This window comes from Melanaphis sacchari, unplaced genomic scaffold, assembly GCF_002803265.2.
Source record: "Melanaphis sacchari strain LSU unplaced genomic scaffold, SCAv2.0 Contig120_pilon_pilon, whole genome shotgun sequence".
NCBI lineage: Eukaryota > Metazoa > Arthropoda > Insecta > Hemiptera > Aphididae > Melanaphis > Melanaphis sacchari.
In genome coordinates, this window is record NW_020270473.1 from 769,585 (window position 1) to 787,124 (window position 17,540).

A 17,540-nucleotide genomic window follows, 5' to 3' on the forward strand; every position below is an offset into this window, starting at 1 on the left:
ACTAACCATAACTAAGCTTTGTAAAGAAAAATATTTGTATGTAAATTGCTACCTATTGGTTATTAGTAAGAATTTTTATTTATTATATTAGTGGATAATGGATATACGAAGAGAAAGAAAAAATTATGTATATTGTATATAATATAAATATATAGGTAGGTACACACAATAAGTATAATAATTGGTAATAATATCATTAAATTACTTAAGTGACAGTAAGAAAAATTGGTTGCAGTTCACTATTATTTATATAACTAATTTAAATATTCACTACGTCTATTATTAAATTTTTAGCTATAACATTTGTAGTGTAAGCGCCGTAAGTGGAAATAAGTTAAGCTATACATATTTATTTTAAAAAATTAGTGAAATAATCGTTTAATTACTACTTATAACTTTATATTTAGTGTGTTTCAATGTGATATGAATATTGAGTAGGCACATTATGATAAATTAACAAAGCTATAGGGTTATTTCGATTTTAGATGTTAGTGGATAAATTAATATTTTCTAAACTAGAACCTTTTAGACTCAATTTATTATCATTTTAAAACTTTAACATTTAATAATTTATCAGTAAACTTTTTCCTAAAAAATATTATATTACACAATAGATATATTATAAAATTCTTTAAAAAATAATTAAGCTTATTAAACCAACCAATATAATGTAAAAAAATATTACCTGTTATTGTGTATAAAAAAAATATATTAATTATAAAACTATAGTTTACTCACATTGTACATTATTTACATCATAAATCATATAAAATCAATTTAATTACTTATATAATATATATATACAGGAAAGTAGAATCGTTATTGTCAATAGAAATAATAATGTAAGTATAAATTTACAATTTTCAAAATATTTCAAGTGAATATCTAATTACTTATATCATACATTTAACGATTTAACATTTATTAAAAAAATAGTTTAATATTTTATGTATGTGGTATTGTCATTTATATTGTCACAATTAAACAAAATTTTATATCGATAATTTACGCCTAGATGCGAGCGCTGCGTAAAGCGCATGGCTTTGCCAGACTTCGTCGGGAGGAAACTAAAGGCTGCAGGTCTGTTAGCGGCGATAAAGCTCCCCAATATCAAAATATATCGCTTACGGTACACTTCACCTGAGCGAGTGTTACGAATTGCTACTATATTTAAAAATCTAAAGAAGACGTAAGTAAAAAATTCAATAAGACATTTACCTAGTTATTAACAATTTATTTTGATTTAAATATTGTTTAATACATTTCACTTTAAATTTATTTGTATAATTTAAATGATCGATTTAGCGGGCAGTTTAACTATATCCAGAAATATTGTAATTACATTGCATTTTTCTTTAACTAACTCTATGAAGTATTTAAATGAATTCAGTTTATATATTTTTTAAATTTAAACTATTATAAATTTAAATGTTTTAAATAAAATAATTTATTTCGTATAAATTGTAATATTTTATTTAAATAAATAAAAGGACATTATTTAAATATTAATTTATAGTAAATTATGACCATAAATATTTATAATTAGAAATAGTAAAAAAAAAATTACTATAATTATACTATTATCTGCATACTGTTTCAGTATAAAACTCTATATTGATAATTTATACATTGACCACTATAATAGTAATACAATAATTTGTTTTTTATTATTATTTTACTATCCTTATTAATTATTGTTACCATAGAGCTTTTAAATTTTTCATTTTTATTTGTGACAAAGATAAATATAAAATAATTAATATATCATTTATTAAAATAAAACAGAACTAAGAAACCAACAAACACCAAATCTTTTTATAGAAAGTAAGCTTAAAAAGGTAATTAAATATTTAAGTATTCATATAGATAAAATATAAATAAATATTATAGTTTATTTATTTAATCAAATATTTAAAAATAATTCCAAAATTATTTTTATACTTAGTAAAATACTTTTATTTGGAAATAGTAAAATTGGAAGAGTTAAATAAAACTTAAACGTAATTAATATATTTAACTAAGAAACAAGATACGTGTTTAATATAAAAAATATAATAAAAAAATATTTCAGTACTTTTATCCATACATAAAAACTTGACTACTTTACGATACATACATTGATAAAAATATTAGTCATAAAATATAACTTTTTAGTCAAAATTGTACGTGCAAATAATACGAGTTGAGTCGTTTTTAAATTAATAATTTATTTTACAAACATGAAATTATAAACAATATACATTCTATTTTGATTTGGAAAATTTTTTTATATTTTAAAAAAAGTGATGTACCTATATTTAATTTAAATTTTTAAAATTAGTTAGTACCTACATTATAAATATATATTTCATTGTAGCCTATTGATATTTTCTTAAAAGTTGAAAATTTTCATGAAATTCAATACAAGGAACTGCTATTTTTTTAATTTATTAAAAATTTAGATTTTTATCTTCATTCATCAACATGGATCCCGCAGTATTAGCCAAATTGGAAGAAGGTTGGTGTTCACTAAACTCTTCTAACAGCAAATCTTTGCTAAAAAAGTATCTGACAAAAGAGGTACTAGATGAGTTAAAGAACAAAAAAACAAACTTTGGATCTACGCTTTTGGATTGTGTGCAATCTGGTAAGCCTATGTTCAAAATAATGTATAAAATACGTATATTATGTTATTATAATTATCAAATACGTAGGTATTACAACACAGTGAAAATAAACTACATTTAAAAATTAAAGTTATTCAATAATCGTCATAACCTATAGATATAAAAGTTACGGTATTAATATTTATAAAAATAATTATTAAAAAAAATGGAAAATTAAAGATACTTGTATTATACCTGGTAAATGCAGTACGATTGTAGTTTTGATGAATATCTACACAAATAATATAATTAGAAATAAATAACATAAACTGTAATTATATGGCATAAAATATTTTAGTTAATCAAAATATAATAAGAAGAATTAAAAACAAACTTTTAGTTAAATTGTTTTAAAAAGTAGTATTTTAGGTTGTATAATAATTAATAATTTATATTTTATTTTAAAAATTGTATATAATATAGCATTTACTATACACATTAATTTAATTTAAAATAAATGCTTTAAGTATTGTTATTTATTAAAATATATCATAGAATTTCTTTTAACTATATTATATAGCAGTTATGATTGTAATGAACTGCGTTAACTATATTAATTTTATAATACTAGTTAGGTAACTATTCAACTATAGTAGATAGTAAAACTATGTTTTAAAAATTGGATAAAAATTTTTATATTCCATATTATAAAATGCCTATAGCGATTTTTAAATGTAATTTTTTTAGTTTGATTTATTTTTTTTTCGAAGTAGTATCGATGGACATCCTTTGATCAAGTTTTTATCTTTATCAATTTTACGTTTTATTTTTTTTACAGTAAAAAATATTTTTCAATTCAGCTGTAAAATAATTAAATGATGTAGTTTAGTCATCATCATTCAAATATATTTAAAAAAAATATGATTTTCAATAAATGGGTATTTTAGTTTAATTTGAATAACTATAAAATAAATTAATAAAATAATCTAATTTACAAATTATAGGTATTATTTTTTTTATTACATAAGAAATATTTATAGACTATAGTTTTTAATTAATATTGTTTTTACAAATTGGAGTAAGTACTAATAGTCGTTTCAAATCAAATTTTTTTTTACGTTTGACGTATTTCGGTTTCTCGATTATATTTAGAACATTTTCTGTCAATCATATATTCTTTAGACACCATTTTGGCAACGCCCCTGTCACTAAAGAAAATGGAAAAAAAAATTACAAAATAATATTCTTTTTCAACAATGATTAATGACACGAGTAAATAAATATCGCATAACAACGCTTTCATTGTCGGCACTCTCCGGGCACGTTACACACTTTTTTTTGTTGTCGGGGACGTCGTACGTTAAAATATAGGTCACTGGGAATTCGAACTAGACTGCTTGACGCCCCCAGGATCAATATCCCAGAGTCTGAATTCAGCATCACTGCTAACCAAAACCTCCTCCTGCTCACTACAGCACTTACCTGCACCAATCTCCAAGGTCAGCATTATGTATACATTTTCGATACTAATAATTTATAAGTTGTAAATTAAGATTACAATAACTTAAAAGGATTGTTGAATATTAAACAAAGATAAATATTGTATTTATTAAATGAGTTTGCATAAATCTTTATTTTAAATAAATTAAAAATTCAAAACGGGGAAGATGAAGGTAAGTAATAGTAAACTAGACGAAATACAAGTCTATGCATCAAGTATATTTTCAGTTTTTTTTTTATATTCTTTTCTCCTTTTATTAATTGTTTGAACTTTGACAAGGTACCTATATATACAACATATTTTCTTCACTTGTCTAAAAATAATTATTAATGAGGGGGCTCATGTACATGTAATCACTAATCACTAATTTTACCTTATCCGCGTTACGTCACTGTGAATTTGTGTGAAAATAACTAAATTATTCACTTAAAATAATAGGTATTATCTATTATTATTAGTGCGTTTAAATGTATTTTGAATCCGATGTGGTAGTGGGTATTCTATAAAATTAAATGCTCTCGCGCGAACAAGTTTGCAGTTACACTACGTAAATATTTAGGAAAGACATTGTAAATTAATTTCATTTCAAAGTGCCGATTGATGATTTGAATTTATTGTATCTAGTCTAAAATCTTAATATCACCTATATTGCATTTTTTAAATTTAAAATTCAACATAAACGTATTTTCTAATTTAATTTTTAAATTATTATTATGTGGCACTTATTTTTTTTTCTCTTATAAACGTAAGTGTTAATTGAGAATATTATATTGACTAAATAATAATATGATAATAACAATTTTTTATTTATTCGAGAATTAAATAAAAAATAATAAACGGAAAATTAAATTTCTATTAAAAAGAATATTTAGGTAAATAATTGTTACAAAAGGAATAAACAAAAAAAATAAGAAAATTATTACGATTTATGAATTATATTAATAATACAAAGTGTTATAAACATAAGTATAGTATATTAAAGTGATAAAATAATAAATAGATTAAAAAAATAAAATTATGCGAAATGCACTAAAAAAAAAGAGTATTTTAACAATATAAATACATAAATAAGATATTTTATTCATAGAGACAATATATTTTTCGTATACTTATAATATTACATTTAATATTTTTTTTTAATAACAATAGAAATGTTATTATTATTTCAGAACTTTTATATTGTTTTTCCGTTCTTTAAGTAAATTAAATTATTTTTACTTGATTATAGTAATAATATCTATGTATTTAAGGATTTGAAAACCATGATTCGGGAGTTGGAATTTATGCTCCCGACGCTGACGCGTACACAGTGTTTGCGCCAATTTTTGATCCCATCATCGAGGACTATCACAAAGGATTCAAATCTACGGATAAACATCCCGCGAAAAATTGGGGTGACGTGAACACACTTGGTGATCTGGATCCAGAAGTAATATTTCATCAATAAATATAAATTAAAAATTGAAAATTTCGTGATTTATCAACAGGGCAAGTATATAATTTCTACGAGGGTACGTTGTGGCCGTTCACTAGAAGGCTATCCATTTAATCCATTATTGACCGAACAGCAGTACAAGGAAATAGAGGATAAGGTTTCTTCCACGCTCACGGCACTCAGCGGCGAATTGAAAGGAGAGTTTTATCCTTTGACTGGCATGTCTAAAGATGTACAGCAGAAATTAATCGATGACCATTTTCTATTTAAGGAAGGGGACCGATTTTTACAGGTGCATGCTATTAATTATTTACAGTTAATTAGCACATTCGGTAATAGAAAAATATACAAGATAGAATAAAATACAAAATATGTAATGATTTTTAATAGTATATTTATAAATTAAAGCATTTATAAGACCTATAGATAGGTACTACTATACACTTCGAATATAAACATATAATATTCCCGTAATATACACGTATTATGATTAAACCTAATCAAATTAAAAAAAAAAAAAACTGTTTGATACAAATTTATTTGTCATGTTCTGTCTAAGTATAAGAATACAGAAATTGTTTTTGATAAGTAACAATCATAATTATTTATTACGTATATAGTATTTATTTTACCTATACTTTTAAATTAAATTTAATAAGTGGCTATATCTATGTATATTAATATTTGATAAACACGATTCAAATTTAAATTAGATTACTGAGAAAAAAAGATAATTTATTTGTTTAAATTTAACACCCCAAAGGAGTAAAGAGTACAGGAAATATCATAAAAATTTAAATCTAATAATATAAAAAAAAAAAAAACCTCACAATAAGAAATACAATAAATAGCTTAAGAAATATTCATAACAATGTTTTTTAGTTTAGCTAGAGAGTCAAAACAGAAATCAAAATTAGGTATACAATTACAATGTTTCAAAAATCGGTACTCTGGACTATATGCAATTAAGTTGTTAGAATATTGAGGAACCAGAAATCATGTATATTATATTTATTATAAAGCAGTGTAGGTAGGAGGTGCATACAGACATCAGTGTTTATAACACCTAATCAATAAAGTAATTTAAATTTAGATAATTTAGTATAACAGATTAGGTTATAGATATAATATCTACCAATCAAAATTTTAAAATAGATTACAAGTTTATATTTTTAAATTTTTGTAAAAAGTATCTTAATATTTGGTTAGCATGTTAGTGGTTACATTTTATATCTGGTGTAATAAACTGATAATTTTAGTTAAATATATGTTTAAAAAAATTATATATTTAAAATTTACAAACACCTGCTGATAAAATAGTTATTACATTTTGATGTATACTAATACGCTTGTACAGCTCTAAATGTGTATAGTGCATCTAAAGTTGCCTATATTTAACTCCTTTAATATGTTCGTTAGTAAACATCATTTATAAGTTCTAAGTATGATTTACAATAATTATATAGACGCGTTATAATACAAAATAAATGCATATATTTATTAATATAATAATTTATTTTAAATAAAATATTCAAAAGATTGTTGGTCATTTGATATTCTAACTAATCGTGTATACATTAGCAAACATAATAATATAAAAGGACAATTTTGCTAGTCCTAAACGTATCTGAATTTATGAATATTATTTACAAATATATCTCAATTACTAACTTTTATTTATTATAATGTCATTTAAAAATTTAAATGATTTCTCAATATATTGAAATAATATTTTAAATTAGAAAAATTGTCGTTCATGTTTCGACTTGAGATAATCTGTGTTCTAATAATATGCTTTATGATACGTATTTTTATAGGAATTATGAAGAGGAGGAATAGAAAGATATTACATAGATACTATGCGTTATTATATTATTTTGGTCAACAAATCTCAAATATAAATTTTATCAATAATGTAATGTTAGCACAACATTATTTCTGATCTTAATATTTTTGTTTTAAATTATAATATATTTAATTATAATAATTATTATAGATATAAAGTTAAAATATGAATTTTTTTTTAATTTTAAAAATCATAATATAGCTATGCATTTTTGTATTATTGTACGAAAAGTAAAATTATATTCATGCAATTCAATATAAGTAATACTAATTAGATACTGTTATAATATTATGTGCTATTTTATTAATATAATATTATTTATGTTAACATAGGCTGCTAACGCTTCGCGATTCTGGCCAACTGGCCGTGGTATATTCCACAATGAGAACAAAACGTTCCTTGTTTGGTGCAACGAAGAAGATCATTTAAGACTCATATCGATGCAACAAGGAGGAAACTTGAGAGAGGTTTTTTAGTTGATATATAATTCTTTAAAATTTGTAATTATGTAGTTATTAAACGTACCAATTATTGTTTTCAGGTATATACAAGGCTCGTAACAGCAGTAAACGATGTGGAAAAAAGACTTCCGTTTTCGCATCACAACCGTTTGGGCTTTTTAACATTCTGCCCAACTAACTTAGGGACAACGATCCGTGCATCAGTTCATATTCAGCTGCCTAAATTAGCTGCGGACAAAGCTAAATTAGAAGAAATTGCTGGAAAATATAATCTTCAAGTAATAATATAACTTATATATTAGAATAATAATACTTTTAATTTAATGTTTTGACTAGTTTCGTATCTGAAACGCATTTAATGGGGGGAGAGATTTAAAATATTTAATATTTTTCAAAATATTACGAAATATTCCAATGATGAAGGTTTTTACACATGAAAAAAAATCAACAGTAATTTATTCAATGAGAGATTTATCTTATAATATTAAGATATTATTTTCTTATAATAGATAAAAAGTAAGAAAAATCAATATTTTCTTAAAGTAGTAGGTATTTTTTAATTTGCAAATTAATTTATGATTACTTGGACATTAGCTTCAATACTTTTGTTCCTTATGTAATATGTATATTGAATAAAACTAAACGTCTAAACACTCTAAACCAGTTAGTTTGTATAAAATTGGTCTGATGTCCTTATCACTACTTTTTAGAAATACTAATAACAACAGATTATCAATAGATTAAGAAAAATTAATTACTATTAAAATCATCCTCGCTAAAAAACCTAAGGTTAAAGTGATTATCATCGTTTTTAACAGTTTTTGATTTTGAGCAGAGCGATTAAAGTTACAACGAAATTGGTTTTTAAACATCACATAATTTACAAAAATATAGGTTTGTATTATTTATAAATATTTGAAATTTTCGATCAATGTACGTTTACATTTTTGTTTGTAAGTTGAATACCTTAACAATTAAATACAAGGATTTTTGTAAGTTATTATTTAAAAAAATAAAATTTATCGAAAATCCATTTTAAAAATTACAAAGATTTGTAAATTATTTTGTAGGTAATTAAATATTCGTAACATAAGTTTGCAAATGTAATACAAGTTTTTTCATAAGTTTTCTTTGTAAAAATTATAAATTATAAATTAAACGTACATAATTTGTGTTTAATTATTTTTTATGAGTGTCTTTGAATTCAAATTCAACACGTCTATTAGGTATTTATAGATTAAGAATTTTAGGATCTTGGAATCTAATGTAATAGCAAAGCGGTTATTTATACTTGTCCAATTGCACATGCATTTAGTATACTTTGTATTACTATTTATGCAATAAATTAATATTTTTCACACATGTAACTATTACATTTAGTATTTGAAATCCATTATGTAACATCATAAATTACGTTCATTTATCTTAAATATAGCAAATATAAAATTAAAATTTAATACATAAGTACAAAAAAATATTTGGATAGGGTCCATTATAATATTTTACATAGGAACTGAATAGTTGGTTTTAATATTATTTTTTATCCTTCAAACATACACTGATACACTTATTACCTAGTTAGGTTCACTAAGAAAAATGTTATTAGTAATAAAATTAATTAAATCTAAGATAAAGAATAGTAATTAATATTCAAAATAATATTTTATCTTTAGGTCAGAGGTACTCGTGGAGAACATACAGATGCAGAAGGCGGAATTTATGATATTTCAAACAAGAGAAGAATGGGTTTGACTGAATATCAAGCTGTTAAGGAAATGAATGACGGAATAAAAGAGCTTATTAAGATTGAGGAACAGTTGTAAATCAGAATGTTTTAACTATAACATTCGGCATAGATATAGGGCTTTAAATTTCAATAAATCTAGTCGAATAAAAAAATATGTAGTCATTGCTTATTTTTTTCATCATTGTTACTTTATTTTGCTAGAGCAAAATATTGTTAACGATGTTATAAAGCTTTCAATGAACATTAAGTTATGTGATGCATTTTAATATATTATTAATATTATATTATACTAATAGACATTTAAATGAGTAGATAATATTATAATTACAATAAAATACCAGGTTTTTTTCATTATTTAAAATTATCATAATATATGTGCCAGTTATACATTTTCTCTTAATTTTTGAGTTATACTCGTACTTATTAACTTAACTTATAGAATATCTTAAATTTTAATTCAATTTTAATCGCTTATAAATATATTATATGCAATCTTATATATGATTAATATGAATTTACACGATTTTAAAGCTCATTCGTTTAATTCAAGTATTAAATGATATATTATAATATTATAACATTGTGTTATTTATGTATGGATATTTTAATTGTTAGCAAAAATATTGTTGAATAAAATAAATAATGATTGAGTTATTTATATTGTTTGTCTATTGCTTTAGGTAATATATTATCGATTTGACTGTAAACATATTGAGACATTTATGTATACCAATTAATTATATTAATGAACTTAAAAATATTTGATGTGAGAAATATTTGAATTGGAAAGTAGTCATCAGTTTTAGTATTTTAAAAAAGAAAACCGGAAAAATTTTTAATTAAAAAATATTAGGATTCCCTTTACTTTATAAATGGTAAAGATAAAATTCATTATATAAAGTACTAGATAAAAAATTGCCTACATTTTTCCCCTTAAATTAATAGCCACTAAGAGCACTTTATAACCTAACCGTTTTAAGAAAAGTTATTTTAAGGGTGTACAAATTTAAACTTCTAACGCTTTTGAAAAATATTTCTGGTAATTTTTTTTTATGATAAGTAAAAAAATGAATGAGGAACTTTGTATTAAGTTTTTATATCTCAGATATAAAAATAAAAAATTTTATTATCCCTAAGTCCTAACTAAAAAACATTATATACATTTTTGAGATAATATAAAATTTGTCAAAATTTAACTCTTCGTATAAAAAGGTTATAATGTTTTAGAAAAAACCGTTAAAAAATATTTTAAAAATAGTATTAGTTTATAAAATACCTATAGACTATTTACCACTAATTAATAATTACCCTGTATGATATACCTAATATCCTAAAAATAGGTTTAATATTTTGTGGTTCGTCGATTCCTAACATAATTTGTACAATCAAATTATTAATTTAATCGTAAATTAAAAAAAATAATGATTAAAATATACCATTTAGTGATTTTTTAATTTCGTTAAGCTCAATTACTCATTTAGTCCATGGCTCAAATAAAAAATATAAATCGCATAGCAACTAATTATAAACATGAATATTTCTGTGTTGATTTAAATTTTAAACAACAGTCAGTTCTTCAGGACAACCCTTACGCATATGAGCTTAACAGTTAAAAATATTTTCACTGGCTTTCAAAGAATTATCAAGCTTATTTGATTCTTAGTTATTTTCAAGCTTATTCATCTTAGTTATAAAGTTTATATTTTACTATTTATACTAATTCTAGTTTATATATTCTATATTCGTTAACTATCATGATGCCATTACCACCAAAGACATTCACGTTTGAAGGTATAGTGTACAGATGGTGTAGGCAAATACATAACAAAGACGGATGCATGATATTTTATTATAATCCAGTAAGAGAGGTTCGTACTTAATTTTATTATTCTATCATTGAATTATTCGATTTTAATAGCTTGATATTAATATATTTATTGAATAATAATATATTACAATATATACCTAGTTTACTGTGTACGGATATTTCAAATTATATATTTATTATCCTTAATAATAATGTATACGTTTGTATTTTTCATGTAAAGGAGTTGGTGGACGAAAATGCCAGAGAACAAGCTGTAAAAAATGGTAACGTTCATTGAATATACTATTTTATCTAATGTTAACTTCATGGTTAATAGGAGATAATTGTTTTGTTTTTTAAGTATATGGTAATAATTTATATGTCGTTTATATTAAGAACGTTGAAATCTTCATATAGTTTTTTCGTTGGATATCTCCAATTTTTTTTACTCACAACCTTAATAATTGCGTTTTGGCATTTTTGAAGCTGTAATAGAACGTTATCATCTGCCCCTTCTCGCCCTATTATATTGTATGTAATTACTGATACACATAATGTTATATAAGTATATATTTCTAATTTCCTTCATTGGTTATATCTCTCTGAATAAAAATTTTGTATTAAATTGTCAATTCTTAGTTATAAAAATTGATTATTTTATACATTTTCAACTACAAAACAATTTTAAAATGTTCGTGTTTGGTGAAAATTCTAAATATATACAGTTATTCTTTTTTTATTATTACAAACTATTAGGTATATACTGTTTTAAAAAACGTTATTTTAAGAGTGTACGAATTCGAATTTCAAACGCTCTCGAAAAATGAATGAAGAACTTAGTACTAAGTTTATATTTTAGATATAAAAATAAAAATGTTTATTATCCCTAACTAAAAAACAATAAGTACATTTTTGAAATATTATAAAATTTGTCAAAATTTAACTCTTCGTATAAAAATGTTTTAATGTTTTAAAAATAGTGTTAGTTTTTAAAATTTAGACTATTTACCACTAATTACCTGTATGATATACCTAACATCCTTAAAATAAGTTTAATATTTTGCTATCCATCGATTCCTGACATGACTTGTATAATCAAATTATTAAAATTAAAAAAAAAAAAATTATGATTAAAATAGTCAATTTAGTGATTTTTTTATTTCGTTAAGCTCAATTACTCATTAAGTCCATGGCTCAAATAAAAAATATAAATCGCATAGCAACTCAATATAGACAGGAATATTTCTGTGTTGACTTAAATGTTAAAAAACGATCAGTTCTTCAGGACAGCCCTTACGTGTATGAGCTATACAGTATTTTGATATTTTATATTGGCTTTCAAAGAGTTATCAAGTTTATTTAATTCTTGGTTATTCTCAAGCTATTGTTTGATTCTTAATTATTGTCTAGTTTATTTGATTCTTAGTTATTCTCAAGCTTATTTATATTAGTTATAAAGTTTATAATTCTACATTCGTTAATTATCATAATGCCATTACTACCAGAAACATTCACGTTTGAAGGTAGAGTGTACAAATGGTGTATGCAAATGCAAAACAAAAACGGATGCATGATATTTTATTATAACCCAGTAAGAAAGATTCGTACTTAATTTTATTATTCTATCATTGAATTATTCGATTTTAATAGCTTGATATTAATATATTTATTGAATAATAATATATTATAATATATACTTAGTTTACTGTGTAGTGTGTACGAATATTTGAAAAATCTGTGTATTTTTAATATTATATAGTAATGTATTATTCTTAATAATGATGTATACATTTGTATTTTTCATATATAGGAGTTGGTGAACGAAAATGTCAGAGAACAAGCTGTAACAAATGGTAACGTTCATTGAATATACTATTTTATAGTTAAAAATTTTAGCATAAAAAAATGCTCTATTTAATATTTTAATTTAAGCAAAAGTATAACTTTAAATTGTTTTATCTGATTATTATAGGAATACATATTTATATTTATTTTTTATTTTCATTTAAAATTAGAAAGATTACTGAGCTTCACTAAGAAAACTCATATGGAGCCCCGGGGTTATCTTAGTATAGTATTCTTAATAAAATAATATTTATCTAAAATATAACATTTTAAATTTTACTCGCAGTATATTCATGTTGGAGCCAATGAATAATGTTTTTTAAAATCAGGTAAAAGCATATTAGCTTTATGAAAAGGCATTAAGTTGTATATCTGAATCCCCAAGAAATGGTATAATTTACGGCATCCGGTTTTATTTGGCCAGTCTAAAGAAAAGTTATAAGCTGCATGTCTAGTGTTAATTTCATGGTTAATAGGAGATTGGTTTTGTTTATGGTAATAATTTATATGAGTTGTTTATATTAAGAACGTTGAAATAGTTTTTTCGTTGGATATCTCCAATTTTTTTACTCACAACCTTAATAATTGCGTTTTGGCATTTTTGAAGCTTCAATAGAACATTATCATCTGCCCCTTCCCACCCTATTATATTATATGTAATTACTAATACAAATAATGTTAAATAAGTATATATTTATAATTGCCTTCATTGGTAATATCTCTCTGAATTGTTTTATTATGTATATAATTTTTTTTAATTTGTTAGTCATAAAATTTATTTCTATTTCCTATTTTATGTCTGAGTTTTTAACTATGATAATTGTTTTACAGTGACATAAATTTGTTATTTTACATTTATATTCATGAATTTTCATATATTTTATTGGTAGTAATGTGTGTTTAGATAAAAAGTGTAGTAAGATAGCTAATTTTTAGAATTTAAAGGATAAATTATTATTACATAGCCAGTTAACAATACATTTTAAATCATCCAAAATATATCTTAACACATTATTCCAGGTATTATCTATACAGATCAAGATAGTATCATATCAGCGTAACATATTATGTGGATTTTTAGATTTAATAATTTAATGTCGTTTAATTGAATATTGAATAGAACCGGTGATAGTGTTGTACCTTGTGGTACACGATATTTTATTACTTGTTCATTAGCGATACAATTATTTATTTTTACCTATTGTTTACTATTTTTCTAATAAGAATCAAATAGGAATAAAGTAGAACCGGTTATACATATTTCATGCATTTTATATAAAAATTTATCATAGTTTACGGTATTGAAGGCTTTTGTAAGATCTAAATAAGATAGTTCTACACTTTTTATTTTCTTCTAGTGCAATGTAGACCATTTTTATCTTTTTAGCAATTTATGACGTTCCATTTATCATGACACTGCAATATACATAACTATTCTTCTTTACTTCTAAGTTCTAACACATATCACATAGGAATAGTGAATTTTCGACACCATAGATTGGAGCGTTAAAGTCATGATAATGGTTACTATTTTATATCTTAAAGTAGTCAGGGAAACAGCCATGGCCGTATAACATCTGTGTTAGATTAAAATTAACATATCCTAATTATCTCATTATCTATGATTTTACATTCTTGATAAGATTCTAGGATCTTATCTTATCTAAACAATAGCATCCCTACATTGCAGCTTAACGGTTTTAAGACTTATGGATTTCTATTGTAATTTTTTAAAAGAAATAAGGAGAATAATCTCAGGCTTATCAGAAGAAATAAGAAAATTAGAAAAAAATTTCCTCACAAAGTGTCAATCGGCGAAATTATTAGATTATTATTTTTAAGTTTTTTATCATGAATTTTAATATTTGAACTATAATGATGTTTAATATTTGCATATAACACACATCTACTGTTTTTAAAATTTATTTATTTGTGATTAACACTGTAACATATAAATATTATTTTTATATTTAACATATTTTTTTAGAAACAAAAGAGAGTACAAGAGTACAAGAATTACCTAATTCTAACAGTAAAACAATAATACATTTTTATAAATATCATTCAAATTAACTTATTATACTGTATTTCAAATTTTCAGATGAATATAACGATTCAACAGGTATGGAAGATGGTGATTTCGAAACTCCAAATAAAACTACCCAGCGTTATCTTTTTTCGACAAAATCCGATAACCAAGAAGCGAGCAGAGAAAAATCTGTATTTAACGACCAACGACCAAACAGATTCTACCACCAGACCCTGCAAAGAAGCACCAACTAGAACAATCTTACCTCCTCCAATAATTGTCTGTGATGAGCTCGACTCTATTGGTTTTCGTGACGAGTTCGTAAGGTTAGTTGGTCTAGAAAACTTTTCCTATGAATCATCTATAAATAAATTGAAAATACAGACAACTCAATTAGATCACTATCATATCATTATCAACTTCCTAAAGGAAAAAAAGGTGCATTACCACACATACCAACCACGTGAGGAAAAATCCTTTCGCGTCGCTATTCGGAATTTAAACCCATCAACACCAACAGTAAACATAAAAATTACCATCCATCGATGAGAAAGGATACACAGTACGCCAAGTAATAAATGTTAACCACAAGTCGACAAAAAATAAACTCCCTATATTTTTTGTCGACCTGAAAATAAATCAAGATATATTCAAATTAACATCATTACTCCACACAACCATTAAAGTTGAAGAACCATATAATAAGAATAGCATCGTGTAATGTTTAAACTGTCAAGAATATGGTCACTCTAGGATGTACTGTGCCTACTGCCTACCCACCGAGATGCGTTCGCTGTGCAGAAAACCATCCTTCAACCAGTTGCATGAAACCTAAAGACACACCTGCCACATACGCTCTGTGCAAAGGCAACCATCCGGCCAACTGTAAAGCCTGTGAGGTCTACAAGCAAATCAATCAACTTAAAACATCTTCTAAAAGACAAGGTACTCTCACTTAAACACTCAACATATAAATAAATTAAATAACAATAATTGTAAAATCATGCAGTAATAAATGCCTGCTGTTAACTTCTCTCCATTACCCTCTCATTCTTACGCACGAGCCACAAACAACCACAATTCGCATCCACCTTCTGTAACCCACCCAAACGATTTCTCTCCTTTAACCAATTTTATTAATGAATTTAAAACATTGATAAATTCACTTTTATCTCTCCTCATCACCGTTATCAACCACTTACTTACCCAAAATGTCAAATAATTCTTTCACTTCACAATCTTTAGTCATTCTATTATAGAATGCTAACGGTCTAGCAAACCATAAGATTGAACTAATAACAACCCTAAACAAAAAAAATAATCGATTTAGCTATAACAACATAATATAGCACCGATAAAAATAATACAAAAATACAAAAATATTTGTAAAAAAGTACATTTTTATAAAAAAAAAACCCGAAACGTGCAGTTTTGTGCAACATAAAACTTTCTTTAAATTAATCTATATCTCTTGATTTGGATTTGTAGCTTGTTTCTATTGAATTTAGAACACGCCATAAAAAGATGCAATTACACGGGAATCCGGTCTTTAGTAATAACCATAGTGGGGTTATATTGCTTGCCTAAAGTTAAAATTACACAAATATAATTTGAAAACTTCTTTAACTCTTTCGGTTAGTACTTCATCAGTGGTAACTAACTCAATCATAGCTTATCACAGTAAAAACGCATTATTATTTAAAAAACAAATTGAATAAAAAAACAATGAAGTCTTAATAAAGCAACAATCCGTACATAAGATTGAACTAACAACCCTAAACAAAAATAATCGATTGACTATAACAACATAATATAGCACCGATAAAAATAATACAAAATACAAAATATTTGTAAAAGTACATTTTATAAAACCGAAACGTAGCGGTTTTGAAATATAAACTTTCTTAAATTAATCATATCTCTTGATTTATTGTAGCTTTTCTATTGAATTAGAACGCCATAAAGATGCAATTATTACGGGAATCGGTCTTAGTAATAAATCCATAGTGGGTTATATTGTTGCACTAAGTTAAATTACACAAATATAATTTGAAACTTTTAACTCTTCGGTTAGTACTTCATCAGTGGTAACTAACTCAATCATAGCTTATCACAGTAAAACGCATTATTATTTAAAAAACAAATTGAATAAAAACAATGAAGTCTTAATAAAGCACAATCCGTTAAATATATTAAAATTATTATGTTCAAATATGTCGTAAATAAAAATGTTATGGTTCAAATATTATAAAAGTAGAATTTAAAATATCCGTCTAATAATTTC

The 17,540-nt window shown here is 24.2% G+C and overlaps 1 protein-coding gene across 1 annotated transcript; it reads left to right on the plus strand.

Annotated features, from left to right (window-relative positions):
- Window positions 1-1,081: 1,081 nt before the first annotated feature.
- LOC112590837 (arginine kinase-like) lies at window positions 1,082-9,890 on the plus strand. Its single transcript, XM_025334412.1, has 7 exons — window positions 1,082-1,189; window positions 2,442-2,626; window positions 5,337-5,515; window positions 5,574-5,813; window positions 7,700-7,834; window positions 7,909-8,106; window positions 9,502-9,890. The coding sequence occupies exons 2-7, from the start codon at window positions 2,464-2,466 to the stop codon at window positions 9,649-9,651; spliced, it is 1,065 nt and encodes a 354-aa protein (XP_025190197.1). The 5' UTR covers window positions 1,082-1,189; window positions 2,442-2,463; the 3' UTR covers window positions 9,652-9,890.
- The last annotated feature ends 7,650 nt before the right edge of the window (window positions 9,891-17,540 follow it).